The following is a 20,534-nucleotide window of genomic DNA, read 5'->3' as shown; positions in this document are numbered from 1 at the left end:
TTGCCTAGTTATATAACATGTGGTCATTCCTGCATCTGCAGGAACCCTCTTTATAGTTGTACTGTACATTTTTAAACTATGACATGAAGGAGGCGGGGGGGCGTTCCAGTACAGAGGGTGATGCACAATAACGTTTGATGCCAATCACCGACAAACCCTACAGAAGAAGGTGGCGACAACGGTAGCTGGCTAGCCGTACACCGATAGACAGTGTCCTTCGACCCCAGCAATGTTTTCATGCAGTTCTGTTAACGGTGAGGGCAGGTGTTGGGCAAGCGGGAGCAAAGGGACACTGTTTACCGGTGTCGCGTGCCCGTGGTTTTCCTGCTCTCCCACCTTGGTTGTTCCTCAGCTAGTGATCTATCTAGGGTTGCTTGAGAGGCTAATAGATGTTGAGGAAGGAGTAGATTCAGTTGTGAAACATTTAATTACACTGTACTATGCTTTCTTTAATATATTCACAGATGGATCTAATGACCCTAAAAAGGCAGGACAGGAACAGCTTTAGAGTTTAACGTGGCAGTGACGAAAAGAGCAACAGGTCATTTATCTGTTTACACAATAGAGATGTCCATACTCTTGGCTGCAGAGTGGGCGGAGGAGGTGAGGATGACAGGGTAGTCATCTAGTCTGACTCCTGTGCAGCACTGATGAGCTTAAATTCATGTGTGTCTCAGAGCAGACAGGGTGTATTGTATGAGGTCTTACAGTGCTTGTACAGGGTGAAACAGACGGGGGTGTTTGTGATGTTCCTCTGGGTACCAGCTCATGTGGGAGTAGAGGGGAATGAGGAGGTGGATGCTATCGCCAAGCAGCCTCTCAAACATCCTAATGTTGAAATGGATTTGTCATTCAGTAAAGCAGAAGCCAAGGGTTTATGAGAACAGTGGTTAAAAAACAAATGGCAAGAGTTGTGGAGCAGGAAGGGAAAGGGAGGACACCTGTATAAGAGTTGTGGAGCAGGAAGGGAAAGGGAAGACACCTGTATAAGAGTTGTGGAGCAGGAAGGGAAAGGAAGACACCTGTATAAGAGTTGTGGAACAGGAAGGGAAAGGGGAGACACCTGTATAAGAGTTGTGGAACAGGAAGGGAAAGGGGAGACACCTGTATAAGAGTTGTGGAACAGGAAGGGAAAGGGGAGACACCTGTATAAGAGTTGTGGAACAGGAAGGGAAAGGGAAGACACCTGTATAAGAGTTGTGGAACAGGAAGGGAAAGGGGAGACACCTGTATAAGAGTTGTGGAACAGGAAGGGAAAGGGGAGACACATGTATAAGAGTTGTGGAACAGGAAGGGAAAGGGAAGACACCTGTATAAGAGTTGTGGAACAGGAAGGGAAAGGGAAGACACCTGTATACGAGTTGTGGAACAGGAAGGGAAAGGGAGGACACCTGTATAAGAGTTGTGGAACAGGAAGGAAAGGGGAGACACCTGTATAAGAGTTGTGGAACAGGAAGGAAAGGGAAGACACCTGTATAAGAGTTGTGGAACAGGAAGGGAAAGGGAAGACACCTGTATAAGAGTTGTGGAACAGGAAGGGAAAGGGGAGACACCTGTATAAGAGTTGTGGAACAGGAAGGGAAAGGGAAGACACCTGTATAAGAGTTGTGGAACAGGAAGGGAAAGGGAAGACACCTGTATAAGAGTTGTGGAACAGGAAGGGAAAGGGAAGACACCTGTATAAGAGTTGTGGAACAGGAAGGGAAAGGGAAGACACCTGTATAAGAGTTGTGGAACAGGAAGGGAAAGGGAAGACACCTGTATAATATCTAGGAAAATGTGGGGGCAGGGAGGTCCTCAGGCAGAGGGGCAGGGAGGTCCTCAGGCAGAGGGGGCAGGGAGGTCCTCAGGCAGAGGGGGAAGGGAGGAAAGTGTAATCACAAGGCTGAGACTGGGAAACACAAGGCTCAACAGGACATTGAAATTGGTAGGAAAACAACCGACTGGGTGATGTCATCACTGTCAGGAGGAGATGGAGACAGTGGAACATGTTCCATTTCAGTGCAAGCAATATGGGAGGGAAAGGGGAGATTATTGTTAGATTTAAGGAGTAATGTTGTTTTTTCACCATTATTTAACCAGGTAGGCAAGTTGAGAACAAGTTCTCATTTACAATTGAGACCTGGCCAAGATAAAGCAAAGCAGTTCGAAACATACAACGACACAGAGTTACACATGGAGTAAAACAAACATACAGTCAATAATACAGTATAAACAAGTCTATATACAATGTGAGCAAATGAGGTGAGATAAGGGAGGTAAAGGCAAAAAAGGCCATGGTGGCAAAGTAAACACAATATAGCAAGTAAACACTGGAATGGTAGTTTTGCAATGGAAGAATGTGCAAAGTAGAAATAAAAATAATGGGGTGCAAAATAAATAAACAAATTAAAGAGCCAATATTAAGTGAACTGCTGGGAAAATCTTCAGCGGCTGTAGTATTTAATGATGTATTACGCTTCCTTAGGAGATGAGAATCATGGGTAGGATTTAGACCTTCCTGTCTCTGGTTAACACTCCAGTCCAATTGGTGGCGGTAATGCGCCTTAAATAGTCCAATGAAGAAGAAGAAAACGAAAGTAGTTATTTCTCAGGACAACCAACGCCCTAGGTAAAAAATCTATAGTTTGGTAAATGAAGTATATTCTATTGAAAATCTGTTTGTTTGGGGGTCGGGGGTGGAATATGATACTTGTTTCTTAGTTTGTAAGGTGTATGTGATGAATGAATGTTGTTTTAATGGACGGCAATGGTCTGAAGAGAAAGTTCTTTTTATAGGGGTGTATAGTGCACACCCAAGCAGTAGTGCACACTGTAGCAAACCACAGCAAAACGTTATGCAACAAAGATGATAGTTTCTTAGTAGGCTACTATTTTAGTGTAGGCTAAATAGTTTAGGCATTACAACAATAATCCACATCTTAAAATGCTTGTTCATTTTCACAGATGTTGAATCCTGGGGCAGTAGAGCACAGCATGGGTTGGAAACTCTTCTGCTGTGTTTTTACATTGATGGTTGGCCTTCTTGGTACGCTTTTCCTAAATGAATCATTTTAGATACACTATTTTCTTTTTGTGTTAACTGGCCTCTTGATCAACATCATTGAGCGTGTTCACTGTATTAGCCTAATGTTAAATATGTTGAGGATTTAGTTTGGATACAAATATGTAAACATTATAATCCTTGTATTTATTTTCCTTCCCGACCATTTCCACAGAATGCCCCTCGATTGCCAATGGTATCATTCTTAAAACTGTGAATTTGAAGCACTCTGTCACTCTCCCTTGCAATGCAACCTGTGACATTGGCATCGTTTGGAGGATTGTGGATGGCCAGGACGTTGCCAAGATTGACCAAGGAAAATTAATTGAAGGAAAGCGCTTTGAGAAGAGGGTGGAAATCAACAAAGACCTCTCTCTCACAATCAGCTCTGCGGTGTACAATGACAAGGGCTCATATGAGTGTGTCTGTGATAAACGGAATGTTGCAGATGTGAAGCTAGATGTTCTGGGTAAGATGTTGCAGATGTGAAGCAATATTGTAATATTCAACTCATGTCCATTTATCCTTCATTCCCTCATCCTCCACTCCTCTCCTTTTGGCTTTCACACTACGCTAACTTTAACCCCCCCAGCACCTTCTCTCTGACCTTAACCCCCCAGCACCTTCTCTTTGACCTTAACCCACCAGCACCTTCTCTCTGACCTTAACCCCCAGCACCTTCTCTCTAACCTTAACCCCAGGCACCTTCTCTCTAAACTTAACCCCCAGGCACCTTCTCTCTGACCTTAACCCACCAGCACCTTCTCTCTGACCTTAACCCCCAGCACCTTCTCTCTAACCTTAACCCCCAGGCACCTTCTCTCTAAACTTAACCCCAGGCACCTTCTCTCTGACCTTCATCCCCCAGCACCTTCTCTCTAACCTTAACCCCCAGCACCTTCTCTCTAACCTTAACCCCCAGCACCTTCTCTCTCACCTTAACCCCCAGCACCTTCTCTCTAACCTTAACCCCCAGGCACCTTCTCTCTAACCTTAACCCCCAGGCACCTTCTCTCTAACCTTAACCCCCAGCACCTTCTCTCTAACCTTAACCCCCAGCACCTTCTCTCTAACCTTAACCCCCAGCACCTTCTCTCTGACCTTAACCCCCAGCACCTTCTCTCTAACCTTAACCCCCAGCACCTTCTCTCTAACCTTAACCCCCAGCACCTTCTCTCTAACCTTAACCCCCCAGCACCTTCTCTCTGACCTTAAACCCCCAGCATCTTCTCTCTGACCTTAAACCCCCAGCATCTTCTCTCTGACCTTAACCCCCCAGCACCTTCTCTCTAACATTAATCCTCCAGAACCTTATCTCTGACCTTAACCCCTGCACCTTCCCCCTTCACTTTAACCCCCAGCACCTTCTCTCTAACCTTAACCCCCCAGCAACTTCCCCCTTCACTTTAACCCCCAGCACCTTCTCTCTAACCTTAACCCCCCAGCACCTTCCCCATTCACTTTAATTGTCATACATTCCATGTAGACCTATATCTAATTCAATTACTTTCACAATGGCACACCATTCAAGGCCCACCCCTCTTCTCCCTCCTCATCTAACAGTCCCGACAGAAATATCAGCTCACGTCGGAGATAATGTCACACTTCACTGCTATGGCTCAACCAATAAGCAGGCAACCGATGGTGAGATTTATGTCCAGTGGGAGAAAGATGGACAGACTGTGCTGAAGATTGACCCGACCAATACTACCTTTGGCCCTGGATTCATTGACAGGACATCAGTGACCAGGGATGGTTACGGAGAGGGTGAGCTGTCCCTCACTTTCACCGGTGTACGCTCGTCTGACCAGGGGACCTACCTGTGCTTCTTCAACCAGGATAGTAAGCCAGGATATCCACATGGAGTCACTCTCACTGTTAACGGTGGGATGTCTATTGAATTATTTTCTCACTTAAGTATTGTATTTAATATTCACTTTTTAACGTATAGACATTGTTCTTTGTCTTATTATTATCATAATAGTAGATGTAGTGTTAGTGTAATATTTAAAGAGAATAGTATTTAGTCATGGCAGTCTTGCTGTTTTCTATTGTTGTCTTCGCTAGTTGAGATTATAAACTGGGTGGTTCGAGCCCTGAATGCTGATAGGCTGATATACCACGGCTGTCAGCCAAAGACCACACCCCCTCAGGCCTTATTGCTTCAGTATAATATTGTTGTCATTTCCCTTATCTTTGCTGCACTAACACTACTATTTTCTATCTTTCTCTAGAAAAGCGATCGGAGCCTGCAATGATTGATAGAGAAAGGAGTAGGGTACCAGTGATAGGAATAAATATTCTACTTCTGTTAATCATTTGTGTGCTCGTGTTACTGGCGATTCACAAGAGAAAAAGGAGACAGCCAACAGTGGGCTTCACAGTCACGGGAAAAGAGGACACCACGATGATCAACACAGCATCACCAGCACATCTGTCCATTGAGGATCTTCCTGTTCCAGTTCAGGACAGCCAACCGTTGTCAGAAGTTCAAAGAATCCAGAATTGTTGTGATGATCATCTTGATGAGGCCACGTGTCCTGAGGGGATGGATGAACGCACAGAGGAAGAGGAGGAGCTCCATCTCCCAGTAGCTGAAAGTGGGACACTGCTAGAGCAGGAGAAGAGTAGCACAGGGAGTTGAGTTATGTATGAAAGTAGTATGTTCTGGTTGCCAACTTCTTTGTTGTCGTGAAATGTTGGATGAAATGTTCTATGTTCACTGAAGTGGATGTGGATGTCTTCCTATCATAGTTTACTATATGAATCGGTAGCCAATGACTGTAGCTTGATTGCCTTGAATCAAATGATACAGGGTTTATTTTATCTAGGGCCCAGTCTTTGCTGATGTTCTGCCTAGTCTTCCAGTTTAAAGCTAGTGATTTTAAACCAGCATAAGCATTTTATTGGGGGGTGAGAGGTATAAAGGAGGATCCTTTGAGTGTGTGAATATGAAAGGGAAGCTGGTAAGGTATAAAGGAGGAATCATTCATCTCTCTGGTGGTGGTGCTACTGATATTGTAACTGGAAGGTTTACTAGTCAAGATCAATGTCACATTTAATCTGGCCTTGCTTGATATCAAAGGGGATATCACGGTACGTGTAATAGACAATATCCCCACAAGAGGGCAGACGTACACCATAATTTTAAAGTAAACTATGATTATTTTTGGGTCAGTGATACACTTGAGACGTCCCTACCCTAAATCCTAACCTTAATCCACAAGCAATACTTTAATCCTTACATTAACTATTTTACATTTCAACTTCTGTGGGGTAGGCACGTCCCAAGGATCCTCGATAACAGATGAATGTATTATTATAACGTATTACATGATGCGTAATAAATATATGTATTTGCTAAATGATTATAAAGAATGTTTGCTATATTTACGTTTCTTTGATCAAATGTAAGAAATATTATTGTTCACAAAGTGTAAACCTGTGTCGAAACTGTTTTGAGAAACTGGCGCAAGCACCTGTAACTTTTGTAGTGATTGTCATTTTCGGTGAGTCTTTTCAGTGAGCCGGATCATTTGGCTCCGAGCCGGTCCATATGTCAGATCTGGCCAAATGATTAGATGTCCTGCAAAAACAATGTATTACATGCACCAGATTGCTGTGATCTCCTCACTATTTATTGTTTCTGCAGTGAGGACTCACCCTCTTTACAATTAGTTTGTAATGTATCTGCAGAAAAAATAAATAGCTCAAAAAGGAGAAGTAGCAGTATGCAAATCAGGGAGCCAAGTGAACAACTCTTTCACCAATGTGATTCGGTTCCGTTAATTCGCTTACTACCCAAAGCTAAGAGCCAATTGGTGCTTGGTCCGAAAATGTGGTCTGAGGTGCCCTATGGATGGTGTGACAGAATTGCGGCCCCCGGAGCCATGCAGAGACCAACTTGAGCTCCATACCGTATCGCCATGGCCTCTCAAATGTTGTAACAATGCAGAGGGCATGATTGGTTGAAGGTAGGTGAGGTCGGGAGGTCTTGTATAAACATAAACTCCCATCCTTGACAGCTGCACCATCGAGAGCATCCTGACCGGTTGCATCACCACCTGGTATGGCAACTGCTCGGCATCTGACCGTAAGGCTACAGAGGATAGTGCATACGGCCCAGTACATCACTGGGACCAAGCTTCCTTTCCATCCAAGCCCAAAAAAGTGTCAGAGACTCCAAGTCACCCAAGTCATGGACCGTTTTCTCTGCTACCGCATGGCAAGCGGTACCAGAGCATCAAGTATAGGAACAAACGGCTCCTTAACAGCTTCAACCCCCAAGCCCCCATAACTGCTGAACAATTAACCAAATGGCCACCCGGACTATTTACATTATTTTATTGTGTTACTTTTTTATTATGTTTTACTTTCGTTTATTTGGTACATATTTTCTTAACTCTTCTTGAACTGCACTGTTGGTTAAACCTCTTTGGGCTGAGATCGCGCTAACGGGATCGATATAACAACAGCCAGTGAAAGTGCATGGAGACAAATTCAAACAACAGAAATCTCATAAGTATTTGAGACCATTTTAAAGATACAATTCTTGTTAATCCCACCACAGTGTCCGATTTCAAAAAGACTTCACGACAAAAGCACACCAAGCAATTATGTTAGGTGAGTGCCTAGTCACAGAAAAACACAGCCATTTTTCCAGCCAAAGAGAGGAGTCACAAAAAGCAGAAAAAGAGATAAATTAATCACTAACCTTTGATGATCTTCATCAGATGATACTCATAGGACTTCATGTTACACAATACATGTATGTTTTGTTTGATAAAGTTCATATTTATATCAAAAAATCTCAGTGTACATTGCCGCGTTATTTTCCAGTAGTTCCTAAACATCCGGTGATTTTGCAGAGAGCCACATCAATTTACAGATATACTCATAATAAACATTGCTAAAACATACAACTGTTATGCATGGAACTTTAGATAAACTTCTCCTTAATGCAACCACTGTGTCAAATTTCAAAAAAGCTTTACCCAAAAAGCACACAGTGCAATAATCTGAGTACAGCACTCAGAGACCAAAACAACCCACACAGATTTCCACCATGTTGTGTAGTCAACAGAAGTCAGAAATAGCATTATAAATATTCACTTACCTTTCATGATCTTCATCAGAATGCACTCCCAGGAATCCCAGTTCCACATTAAATGTTTGATAAAATCCATAATTTATGTCCAAATACCTCCTTTTTGTTCACGCGTTTAGCCCAGTAATCCAAAATCATGACGCGCCTGCAGACAAAAAGTAAAAAAGTTCCGTTACAGTCCGTAGAAAAGTGTCAAACGATGTATAGAATCAATCTTTAGGATGTTTTTATCATAGATCTTCAATAATGTTCCAACCGGAGAATTCCTTTGTCGGTAGAAATGCAATGGAAAGCAAGCTTACTCTTATGTGAACGCACGTGGTCAGCTCATGCCTCTCTGGCAGACCTCTGACTCAATCCCCTCTCATTCGCCACCCACTTCACAGTAGAAGCATCAAACAAGGTTCTAAAGACTGTTGACATCTAGTGGAAGCCTTAGGCAGTGCAATATGACCCCATAGACACTGTGTATTCAATAGGCAATGAGTTGAAAAACTACAAACCTCAGATTTCCTACTTCCTGGTTGGATTTTTTTCTCAGGTTTTTGCCTGCCATATTAGTTATGTTATACTCACAGACATCATTCAAACAGTTTTAGGAACTTCAGAGTGTTTGCTAACCAAATATACTAATAATATGCATATCTTAGCTTCTGGGACTGAGTAGCAGGCAGTTTACTCTGGGCACCTTATTTATCCAAGCTACTCAATACTGCCCCCATCCATAACAAGTTTTAAGGTCTACACGTGTTGTATTTGACGCATGTGACAAATAAAGTGTGATTTGATTTGATCTTCCTTCACAACAGCCCTGCGCTGCTCCGCATAGTATAAGAAGTATACATGCCCTGACTTCTGTAGAGGCCATATCACGGTAAATGCTTGACAGCCAAGGCAGACATCAGATTGAACATGTAGCGCCTTTGATGGTTTGGCACTGCGGTTGTGGCGGAGGGATTTCATGACCTGGCGCTGGTTATGTGCCTGCTAGCTAAATAATGTGAGGCAAGAACACACCAACTAAAACACTGTCCCTCGTGTAAGTTATAAGAGAAGTCGACGCTTTAGGTGTAATTATTGCGTTAATGTATTGTTACTATAATGTCACACAACGTATCAGACTTGTTTGCAGCTATCCAATACAACTAGATAACGTTAGCTAACTAGAGAGCACCGTGTTCGCTAGCTCGGTTGGAAAATGTGGTTGGCTTTCTTAATTTCAGTTCACTTATTTGAAAAATTGTTAAATATCACACATACTTGTATTGTGTATTAAAAAGCGTCCTTCTCTACTTGAAAATATGGTTTTGATGGGTTTGTCGAGCTAGCTAAAGTTAACAAGCCTAACACCAGATGTAACGTGCATGTATTTCCCAACATGATTCCAATTAACCTCAGTCACAGAAGCTATCGAGGCCGATAATAATATTCGTTAACGTTCGTTCTGTCTATGCAGATGAGGAAGAAGGCAACCGAGAGCGGTAAAAAGAAAAAAAAACACCGCCCGAACAGGGACTTGAACCCTGGACCCTCAGATTAAAAGTCTGATGCTCTACCGACTGAGCTATCCGGGCTCTGACTGGCAGAGAAAGTGGAAAGATTTTGATTTTGAAAAGTCGTAGGGTAGATCACGTCTCGACTTGCTCGGAAAGCGACTATTGTTTCTGTGTTGCTCAGCTCAAGGGCTCGGGGGCACTTTTCAATCCCATAGCTAACGTTACTGTAAGGGTATTGCAGGCAGCATCGTAACGTTTATAACACAGATTAATAGAGTTTTGGTTTTACCCACAGTGAATGAATATCGTATCTTTGGTTATACTAACGTTAATTTAGCTAGTTACTGTAGCTACATCATAGCTCGCTAGTGTTCCATTTCTTTCTGTGGTCGGCTAACCTAGTACCGGCGCAAAGATACACTATTGGCAATGTGTACGTGTTGATAATAATACCCTACCGATGCAAAGATACACCATTGGCCATTTGTAAGTGTCAATGTGCACGGAAAAGCTATTGTCAGCCTCTGTGTTGTTCCTTTAATCTTCATTTATTGGCAATTCATTGTTTTCCTCTGATCAACATACGTCATTTATTAACGTCATTAACGTGAGCAAAAATAAAATGAGACATCGTGGCAGTTATTTTTTGTCTTGTCCAAGTTTAGGACGTGAAAGACCGACGTGTTGATCCGATTAAAGGAAGAAAAAAAAAAGTATACAGGCCCCAGCGAGATTTGAACTCGCGACCCCTGGTTTACAAGACCAGTGCTCTAACCCCTGAGCTATGGAGCCCTGTTCTGTTGAGCCTGAAACGCAGACTGTTTTTGACTGTGGCATAGATAGTTTTTCATTAGAGTTCTATTAGCATTCTGAAACCATATATGGTTGCTTGCAAAGACCTCAATTGATCGATTTAATTTTATTGGTAAAACATCCTTATATCAGTATTTTAAATCAACACGATAAAGACAACAACAATATCCTGCATTCTGACTTGCAATGTGTTTTCAACTTCAACCACTAGATGGCGTCAAAGAACGACATTTGTCAACAAGCCTTTCAGGAGTTGTTTGTAGCCTGTCATTTGTTGCGCTCAAGTGGATAATTAAGCAATAAGGCCCCGAGGGGGTGTGGTATATGACCAAAATCCGCTGTCCCTGTACAACGCAACGCGGAGTGCCTGGATACAGCCCTTAGCCGTGGTATACTGGTTCCCAACATAATTGCAAATTAGTCTTCCAAATGGACAATGACACCAAGCATACTTACAAAGTTGTGGCAAAATGGCTAAAGGACAACAAAGTCAAGGTATTGGTGTGGCCATCACAAAGCCCTGACCTCAATCCTATAGAAAATGTGTGGGCAGAACTGAAAAAGCATGTGCGAGCAAGGAGGCCTACAAACCTGACTCAGTTACACCAGCTCTGTCAGGAGGAATGGGCCAAAATTCACCAAACTTATTGTGGGAAGCTTGTAGAAGGCTACCCAAAATGCTTGACCCAAGTTTTGAACAATTTGAAGGCAACCAAATACTAATTGAGTGTATGTAAACTTCTGGCCCACTGGGAATGTGATGAAGGAAATAAAAGATTAAATAAATCAGTATCTCTACTAATATTCTGACATTTTCACATTCTTAAAATAAAGTGGTGATCCTAACTGACATAAAACAGGGGATTTTTACTCGGATTAAATGTCAGGAATTGTGAAAATGTATTTGGCTAAGGTGTATGTAAACTTCTGACTTCAACTGTATATACAAGTAAAATAACACAGAATGGACACACAAATAAATACACCTGCAGTTGGCATAGCCTGTAAGGCAACACTATACACCTTGCTATTTTTGTGTTTGCCAATGCATTTACAATTTGGGATAACTTCAGGGCAGATCTGCACCAGTGGCGTACTACTACTTTGGGAAATCAATGCACATGACGGGCTTGCTATAGACAGCCTCCTATGGCTTTGGGCGTGGTATAGAAATAGAACGGAGGTACCAGCCTCCTATGGCTTTGGGCGTGGTATAGAAATAGAACGGAGGTACCAGCCTCCTATGGCTTTGGTCGTGGTATAGAAATAGAACGGAGGTACCAGCCTCCTATGGCTTTGGGCGTGGTATAGAAATAGAACGGAGGTACCAGCCTCCTATGGCTTTGGGCCTGGTATAGAAATAGAACGGAGGTACCAGCCTCCTATGGCTTTGGGCGTGGTATAGAAATAGAACGGAGGTACCAGCCTCCTATGGCTTTGGGCGTGGTATAGAAATAGAACGGAGGTACCAGCCTCCTATGGCTTTGGGCGTGGTATAGAAATAGAACGGAGGTACCAGCCTCCTATGGCGTTGGGCGTGGTATAGAAATAGAACGGAGGTACCAGCCTCCTATGGCTTTGGGCGTGGTATAGAAATAGAACGGAGGTACCAATGGCTTTGGGCGTGGTATAGAAATAGAACGGAGGTACCAGCCTCCTATGGCTTTGGGCGTGGTATAGAAATAGAACGGAGGTACCAGCCTCCTATGGCTTTGGGCGTGGTATAGAAATAGAACGGAGGTACCAGCCTCCTATGGCTTTGAGCGTGGTATAGAAATAGAACGGAGGTACCAGCCTCCGGAATGGAACATATTCAGTTTCGGAATACAGAGACGGATACGTATGGTTAGCCAGAGGACATCAAATATGTCCAATATTTGCTCTGGAAAACTGAATCAATTCCACCCTGGAACTCGAATTCGATATCCAATAAATACGCGCAGGAATTTAATTGAATTGTATTTTATGGATTTATGAAAAGGCGTATTTTTTTCCATCACTAAAGCCACTTGAGGATTGTAAATGAGAAACATGCGTGTGGAAGACGGGCGGATAGTTAGTCTTGGTTTTGAACCCATTTCTAAAACCAAGCCTCCAACGCAACGAACGTAAGTAACTAGTGAATAGGTCAACAATATATGTGATTTTCAAATACCAATAAAATGCTGCATTTGTTGTTTGCGTTTTGATTGTGTTTATAAAAAAGGACTAGCCCGTGCGTAAACATGCGATCCAAATGATCCATGATCACAATACATCATAATCACTTCTATCATAACAAGTCGCCTTTCTCTGAACTTGGACAAGTCAATAGAGAGGCTATAAAACACCTATATAGATACCGGAACGTTTTCCTATTGAATGGGTTCTTTCTTGTGCTCAGCCTAGGTAGTTGTGTACAGTAATTGACACAATTGGTTTACTTGTAGCCTAATGTAGCCCATCTCGCACCCGAGGGACGATACATAGTTACAGTAATGATATGTAATAAACATGTTCAATAGGCCGACTGTACCGTTTCTAGGGAAAATGACGCGATGATTAGCCAATGATCACAAAGAGCTGAGTAATCGCCCACAAACATGTTGTGCCTGGTAGTGAATGAAATTGTATTGTACTGAATGCAACTGTACACCCAATCCGTTCTCTCTGCGTAGCATATACCTGTCCAGCCGGTTTCAAAGATTTGTGAAAGCTCGATCCGGGAGTTACGGGTATTGGTAGGTAGGTCTATTACGAGAGGGGTGTTGGATGTCAGTTTGGAACAGTTCAGCACACGACGCCCCAACGACTGGAACGGAGCTCCTTTCTCTCGCCACTCAAGAAGTGTAGCTTGGTCTCGCCACTTGCGCAACAAGTGACTCTGCCAAAAGGATTTATAAGAATCAGTCGGACACATTTAGTTTCTTTATGCTAGAACGTGACTGAAAAGCAAGTCTTTCGACGAGAATAACAGGAGCACTCTCTCCGTTTCTTTGCCTGTCCACGGTTTATGAAGGCATCACAACCGGGTATAAAATCAGATTTCTCCGTGTTCGACCATGAAAGTGACACGGATGTTTGTGCCCAGATGCTGCGCTCCTTCACATTAGGACGTCGCCGGATGACTAAATGTAAGATCCTCTTTGTTCATTTAGGGAGACCTGTATTTGTGTGTAGATATCACCTAGCTTCAAGCCCATATAACTTAGAAACTACGGTACTTCGTGTAGGCTAGATTGAGCCAAGTGATGTTGGAATCAGTGATGAGACATCGATCCTCGTTTCTACTACTTTGTAGCCAAATCTAAATGAACAAAAGTCTAGCCTGGTTCCGGATGTAAACACAACGTCGCGCCTTCTTTTAAAATAATGGTTGCTAACAGAGGAGTATTTTCTCACTTCTCTTTCCAGGGCCACCATGCTCCATGCGTCCGCTGTGGTCGTGTGGGAATGGCTCAACGAACACGGGCGGTGGCGGCCCTACAGCCCGACCGTCTCCCACCACATCGAGGCGGTGATACGAAGCGATCCCCGTGGTGGGAGCGTCGTGCTAGGCCAAGTCGACAACCGCCTCTCGCCCTACATCCTAGACCTGCAGTCGATGCACCAGTTCAGGCAGGACACAGGTAAGAAGACGAGAGCTGAGAGGTGGGAATGGCTGTTGTTGTTGTGGGGATGCCAATGTGGTGTTTTTACGCGCCTGGTGTTGTTTGTGTAAGGCACGTGGATGTATATAGGTGGAGAACGTTTGTGAAACAGCACAGTTTAAAATATATGGCACATAGAAATCAAAACTGGATGGTCTTAAGAGAGACGGGAAACCACGTGCTTGATGTATTTGATACCATTCCACGTATTCTGCTCCAGTCATTACCACCAGCCAGTTCTCCCCAATTAAGGTCCCGCCAACCTCCTGTGATGTCCAGTGAGTGTCTCTGTGTCTCGGTCTGTCCAGAGTGGATATATTGTTATAGACAAAAGTCCTATCAGTATTCTTACTTCTACATAGGCAATTTTTAAACATCTTAGGCTCAGTTATCAGTCTGTTCTGGTTTTTACCTCACGTTACTGCACGGCTGTGTTATTCGTTTTGCATGTGGTTCAACTAATAGACTGCTTCACCACTGGGGTGGAGCTTAAAGCTCACATCTTGGTTCCATTCCGTCATAGAATGAGAATTAAGAATGAATTACAATCAGTTCCATATTCCTACTGGGTCCCTGAGTTAAACCCTCCACTTGCCTGTCAGACAGAATGGGGTGAAAGTGGGATGACCTACGACAGCTGTACCTCACAGAGCCTTGGCCTCTCTTACGAGAGACATTCTTCCCCGTAGTCCCCGAATCTAACGCACGCAGCTGCTGTGTGGGGACTGACACTGGGTGGGATAAGCAGAGGGAGCGAGAGAAAAAGGGCACCCTATTTCCTACATAATGCACTAGTTTTAGTCAAAAGTAGTGCACTACAAAGGGAATAGGGTGCTCTTTGTGACAGATACAGAGTGTAAGGGGAAAGCAGAGAGAATGTGATATTTCAAGGCTTAAACAGCAGAGAATCTGAGAATCCGCCTCCGGTAGCCCCCTCCTCCTCCTCTATAGTCTCAGCCACACTGTCTCCTGTTAATGTCTTTAGTCTTGTCTTTAGTTTTGTCAATAGGCCAGATCTGTAGGGGCCAGTGGTGACAGAGGCTCGGGACGTGGGAGAGGGAGATGGAAGGAGGGATAGAAAGAGAGGGGGATAGAAAGAGAGGGAGATGGAAGGAGGGATAGAAAGAGAGGGAGATGGAAGGAGGGATAGAAAGAGAGGGAGATGGAAGGAGGGATAGAAAGAGAGGGAGATGGAAGGAGGGATAGAAAGAGAGGGAGATGGAAGGAGGGATAGAAAGAGAGGGAGATGGAAGGAGGGATAGAAAGAGAGGGAGATGGAAGGAGGGATAGAAAGAGAGGGGGATAGAAAGAGAGGGAGATGGAAGGAGGGATAGAAAGAGAGGGAGATGGAAGGAGGGATAGAAAGAAGGGAGATGGAAGGAGGGATAGAAAGAGAGGGAGATGGAAGGAGGGATAGAAAGAGAGGGAGATGGAAGGAGGGATAGAAAGAGAGGGAGATGGAAGGAGGGATAGAAAGAGAGGGAGATGGAAGGAGGGATAGAAAGAGAGGGAGATGGAAGGAGGGATAGAAAGAGAGGGAGATGGAAGGAGGGATAGAAAGAGAGGGAGATGGAAGGAGGGATAGAAAGAGAGGGGGATGGAAGGAGGGATAGAAAGAGAGGGAGATGGAAGGAGGGATAGAAAGAGAGGGAGATGGAAGGAGGGATAGAAAGAGAGGGAGATGGAAGAAGGGATAGAAAGAGAGGGGGATGGAAGGAGGGATAGAAAGAGAGGGGGATGGAAGGAGGGATAGAAAGAGAGGGAGATGGAAGGAGGGATAGAAAGAGAGGGGGATGGAAGGAGGGATAGAAAGAGAGGGAGATGGAAGGAGGGATAGAAAGAGAGGGAGATGGAAGGAGGTAATAGGGGAAGCCCATCTATCTCTCTCTCTTTGTTGAAGTTGAGAGAACAGATGTTTGTTCCTCTATTGTGGCCTAGACATTCACGCAGGGTAGAGGGCGCACCGACAATTCTAAGTTCACCGAAGTGGAAGATGAAGACAAAAGAGAGGACGAGAAAGAGAGCAGTAACGACGGAACCATCTCTCTTTACCTTGTCGCTCCACTCTGATATTTCACCACAGCTGATGATTGTATGACACTGTGACACCTCTCCCTCCCACATCCTCTCACAACGTTGGTGCTCGAGACAGACCGCATGAGAATAGAGAAGCTCGCAGCTCACCGCAGGCCAAGCAGTCTCTAAACGAGCTTTGCGCCCCGTGGGGATCGTTTTAAGCCTCACCATGTTTCTCCTCTCTCCGCGTCCTGGCTTTTCCCACCACTGTGTGATGCGGTGCTTCTGTGATGCCGTCAAAGACTCCCATTACTTTGTTGCTGACAACAGGCAGATAGACAGAGAGGCTGACAACATACAGATAGACAGAGAGGCTGACAACATACAGATAGACAGAGAGGCTGACAACATACAGATAGACAGAGAGGCTGACAACATACAGATAGACAGAGAGGCTGACAACATACAGATAGACAGAGAGGCTGACAACATACAGATAGACAGAGAGGCTGACAACATACAGATAGACAGAGAGGCTGACAACATACAGATAGACAGAGAGGCTGACAACAGGCAGATAGACAGAGAGGCTGACAACATACAGATAGACAGAGAGGCTGACAACATACAGATAGACAGAGAGGCTGACAACAGGCAGATAGACAGAGAGGCTGACAACATACAGATAGACAGAGAGGCTGACAACATACAGATAGACAGAGAGGCTGACAACATACAGATAGACAGAGAGGCTGACAACAGGCAGATAGACAGAGAGGCTGACAACATACAGATAGACAGAGAGGCTGACAACATACAGATAGACAGAGAGGCTGACAACATACAGATAGACAGAGAGGCTGACAACAGGCAGATAGACAGAGAGGCTGACAACATACAGATAGACAGAGAGGCTGACAACAGATAGACAGACAGAGAGGCTGACAACATACAGATAGACAGACAGAGAGGCTGACAACATACAGATAGACAGAGAGGCTGACAACATACAGATAGACAGAGAGGCTGACAACAGATAGATAGGCAGAGAGGCTGACAACATGCAGATAGACAGAGAGGCTGACAACATACAGATAGGCAGAGAGGCTGACAACATACAGATAGGCTGACAACATACAGATAGACAGAGAGGCTGACAACATACAGATAGGCTGACAACATACAGATAGGCTGACAACATACATATAAGGCAGAGAGGCTGACAACATACAGATAGGCTGGCAACATACAGATAGGCTGACAACATACATATAAGGCAGAGAGGCTGACAACATACAGATAGGCAGAGAGGCTGACAACATACAGATAGGCAGAGAGGCTGACAACATACAGATAGGCAGAGAGGCTGACAACATACAGATAGGCAGAGAGGCTGACAACATACAGATAGACAGAGAGGCTGACAACATACAGATAGACAGAGAGGCTGACAACATACATATAAGGCAGAGAGGCTGACAACATACAGATAGGCTGACAACATACAGATAGACAGAGAGGCTGACAACATACATATAGGCTGACAACATACAGATAAGGCAGAGAGGCTGACAACATACAGATAGGCAGAGAGGCTGACAACATACAGATAGGCTGACAACATACAGATAGGCTGACAACATACAGATAGGCTGACAACATACAGATAGGCTGACAACATACAGATAGGCAGAGAGGCTGACAACATACAGATAAGGCAGAGAGGCTGACAACATACAGATAGGCTGACAACATACATATAAGGCAGAGAGGCTGACAACATACATATAAGGCAGAGAGGCTGACAACATACATATAGGCTGACAACATACAGATAGGCTGACAACATACAGATAGGCTGACAACATACAGATAGGCTGACAACATACATATAAGGCAGAGAGGCTGACAACATACAGATAGGCAGAGAGGCTGACAACATACAGATAGGCTGACAACATACAGATAGGCTGACAACATACATATAAGGCAGAGAGGCTGACAACATACAGATAGGCAGAGAGGCTGACAACATACATATAAGGCAGAGAGGCTGACAACATACAGATAGGCTGACAACATACAGATAGACAGAGAGGCTGACAACATACAGATAGACAGATAGGCTGACAACATACAGATAGACAGAGAGGCTGACAACATACATATAGGCAGAGAGGCTGACAACATACAGATAGGCTGACAACATACAGATAGGCAGAGAGGCTGACAACATACAGATAGGCTGACAACATACATATAGGCAGAGAGGCTGACAACATACAGATAGACAGAGAGGCTGACAACATACAGATAGGCAGAGAGGCTGACAACATACAGATAGGCTGACAACATACAGATAGGCTGACAACATACAGATAGACAGAGAGGCTGACAACATACATATAGGCTGACAACATACAGATAAGGCAGAGAGGCTGACAACATACAGATAAGGCAGAGAGGCTGACAACATACAGAGAGGCTGACAACATACAGATAGGCTGACAACATACAGATAGGCTGACAACATACAGATAGGCAGAGAGGCTGACAACATACATATAAGGCAGAGAGGCTGACAACATACATATAAGGCAGAGAGGCTGACAACAGGCAGATAGACAGAGAGGCTGACAACATACATATAAGGCAGAGAGGCTGACAACATACATATAAGGCAGAGAGGCTGACAACAGGCAGATAGACAGAGAGGCTGACAACATACATATAAGGCAGAGAGGCTGACAACATACATATAAGGCAGAGAGGCTGACAACAGGCAGATAGACAGAGAGGCTGACAACATACATATAAGGCAGAGAGGCTGACAACATACATATAAGGCAGAGAGGCTGACAACATACAGATAGACAGAGAGGCTGACAACATACATATAAGGCAGAGAGGCTGACAACAGGCAGATAGGCAGAGAGGCTGACAACAGATAGATAGACAGAGAGGCTGACAACAGATAGATAGGCAGAGAGGCTGACAACATACATATAAGGCAGAGAGGCTGACAACAGGCAGATAGGCAGAGAGGCTGACAACATACATATAAGGCAGAGAGGCTGACAACATACATATAAGGCAGAGAGGCTGACAACAGGCAGATAGACAGAGAGGCTGACAACATACATATAAGGCAGAGAGGCTGACAACATACATATAAGGCAGAGAGGCTGACAACATACATATAAGGCAGAGAGGCTGACAACATACATATAAGGCAGAGAGGCTGACAACATACATATAAGGCAGAGAGGCTGACAACATACATATAAGGCAGAGAGGCTGACAACAGGCAGATAGACAGAGAGGCTGACAACAGGCAGATAGGCAGAGAGGCTGACAACATACATATAAGGCAGAGAGGCTGACAACAGGCAGATAGGCAGAGAGGCTGACAACATACATATAAGGCAGAGAGGCTGACAACATACATATAAGGCAGAGAGGCTGACAACAGGCAGATAGACAGAGAGGCTGACAACATACATATAAGGCAGAGAGGCTGACAACATACATATAAGGCAGAGAGGCTGACAACATACATATAAGGCAGAGAGGCTGACAACATACATATAAGGCAGAGAGGCTGACAACATACATATAAGGCAGAGAGGCTGACAACATACATATAAGGCAGAGAGGCTGACAACATACAGATAAGGCAGAGAGGCTGACAACAGGCAGATAGACAGAGAGGCTGACAACATACAGATAGGCAGAGAGGCTGACAACATACAGATAGGCAGAGAGGCTGACAACATACAGATAGACAGAGAGGCTGACAACATACAGATAGGCAGAGAGGCTGACAACATACAGATAGACAGAGAGGCTGACAACATACAGATAGGCAGAGAGGCTGACAACATACAGATAGACAGAGAGGCTGACAACATACATATAGGCAGAGAGGCTGACAACATACAGATAGGCAGAGAGGCTGACAACATACATATAAGGCAGAGAGGCTGACAACATACATATAGGCAGAGAGGCTGACAACATACATATAAGGCAGAGAGGCTGACAACATACATATAAGGCAGAGAGGCTGACAACATACATATAAGGCAGAGAGGCTGACAACAGGCAGATAGGCAGAGAGGCTGACAACATACAGATAGACAGAGAGGCTGACAACATACATATAAGGCAGAGAGGCTGACAACATACAGATAGACAGAGAGGCTGACAACATACAGATAGACAGAGAGGCTGACAACAGGCAGATAGACAGAGAGGCTGACAACATACATATAAGGCAGAGAGGCTGACAACATACATATAGGCAGAGAGGCTGACAACATACATATAGGCAGAGAGGCTGACAACATACAGATAGGCAGAGAGGCTGACAACATACAGATAGACAGAGAGGCTGACAACATACATATAGGCAGAGAGGCTGACAACAT

The 20,534-nt window shown here is 44.3% G+C and overlaps 1 protein-coding gene, 2 non-coding genes and 1 pseudogene across 3 annotated transcripts; 2 read left to right on the top strand and 2 right to left on the bottom strand.

Annotated features, from left to right (window-relative positions):
* The first annotated feature begins 2,534 nt into the window (after nucleotides 1-2,534).
* Nucleotides 2,535-6,432, top strand: LOC124022440. The gene is made up of 5 exons (XM_046337365.1): nucleotides 2,535-2,611; nucleotides 2,947-3,028; nucleotides 3,219-3,512; nucleotides 4,607-4,927; nucleotides 5,278-6,432. The coding sequence occupies exons 2-5, from the start codon at nucleotides 2,947-2,949 to the stop codon at nucleotides 5,685-5,687; spliced, it is 1,107 nt and encodes a 368-aa protein (XP_046193321.1). The 5' UTR covers nucleotides 2,535-2,611; the 3' UTR covers nucleotides 5,688-6,432.
* Nucleotides 6,433-9,651: 3,219 nt separating this feature from the next.
* trnak-uuu lies at nucleotides 9,652-9,724 on the bottom strand. The gene has a single exon. It is a non-coding gene; the product is annotated as a tRNA-Lys (tRNA).
* A 641-nt stretch (nucleotides 9,725-10,365) lies between these two features.
* On the bottom strand, nucleotides 10,366-10,438 carry trnat-ugu. The gene has a single exon. It is a non-coding gene; the product is annotated as a tRNA-Thr (tRNA).
* A 1,773-nt stretch (nucleotides 10,439-12,211) lies between these two features.
* The window catches only part of LOC124022441, a 69,666-nt pseudogene continuing 61,343 nt past the window's right edge, over nucleotides 12,212-20,534 (top strand).

The sequence above is a fragment of the Oncorhynchus gorbuscha genome, unplaced genomic scaffold (assembly GCF_021184085.1).
Source record: "Oncorhynchus gorbuscha isolate QuinsamMale2020 ecotype Even-year unplaced genomic scaffold, OgorEven_v1.0 Un_scaffold_1391, whole genome shotgun sequence".
NCBI lineage: Eukaryota > Metazoa > Chordata > Actinopteri > Salmoniformes > Salmonidae > Oncorhynchus > Oncorhynchus gorbuscha.
The sequence above is the reverse complement of the archived record's forward strand: the minus strand, read 5'-3'. Positions and strand labels throughout refer to the sequence as shown.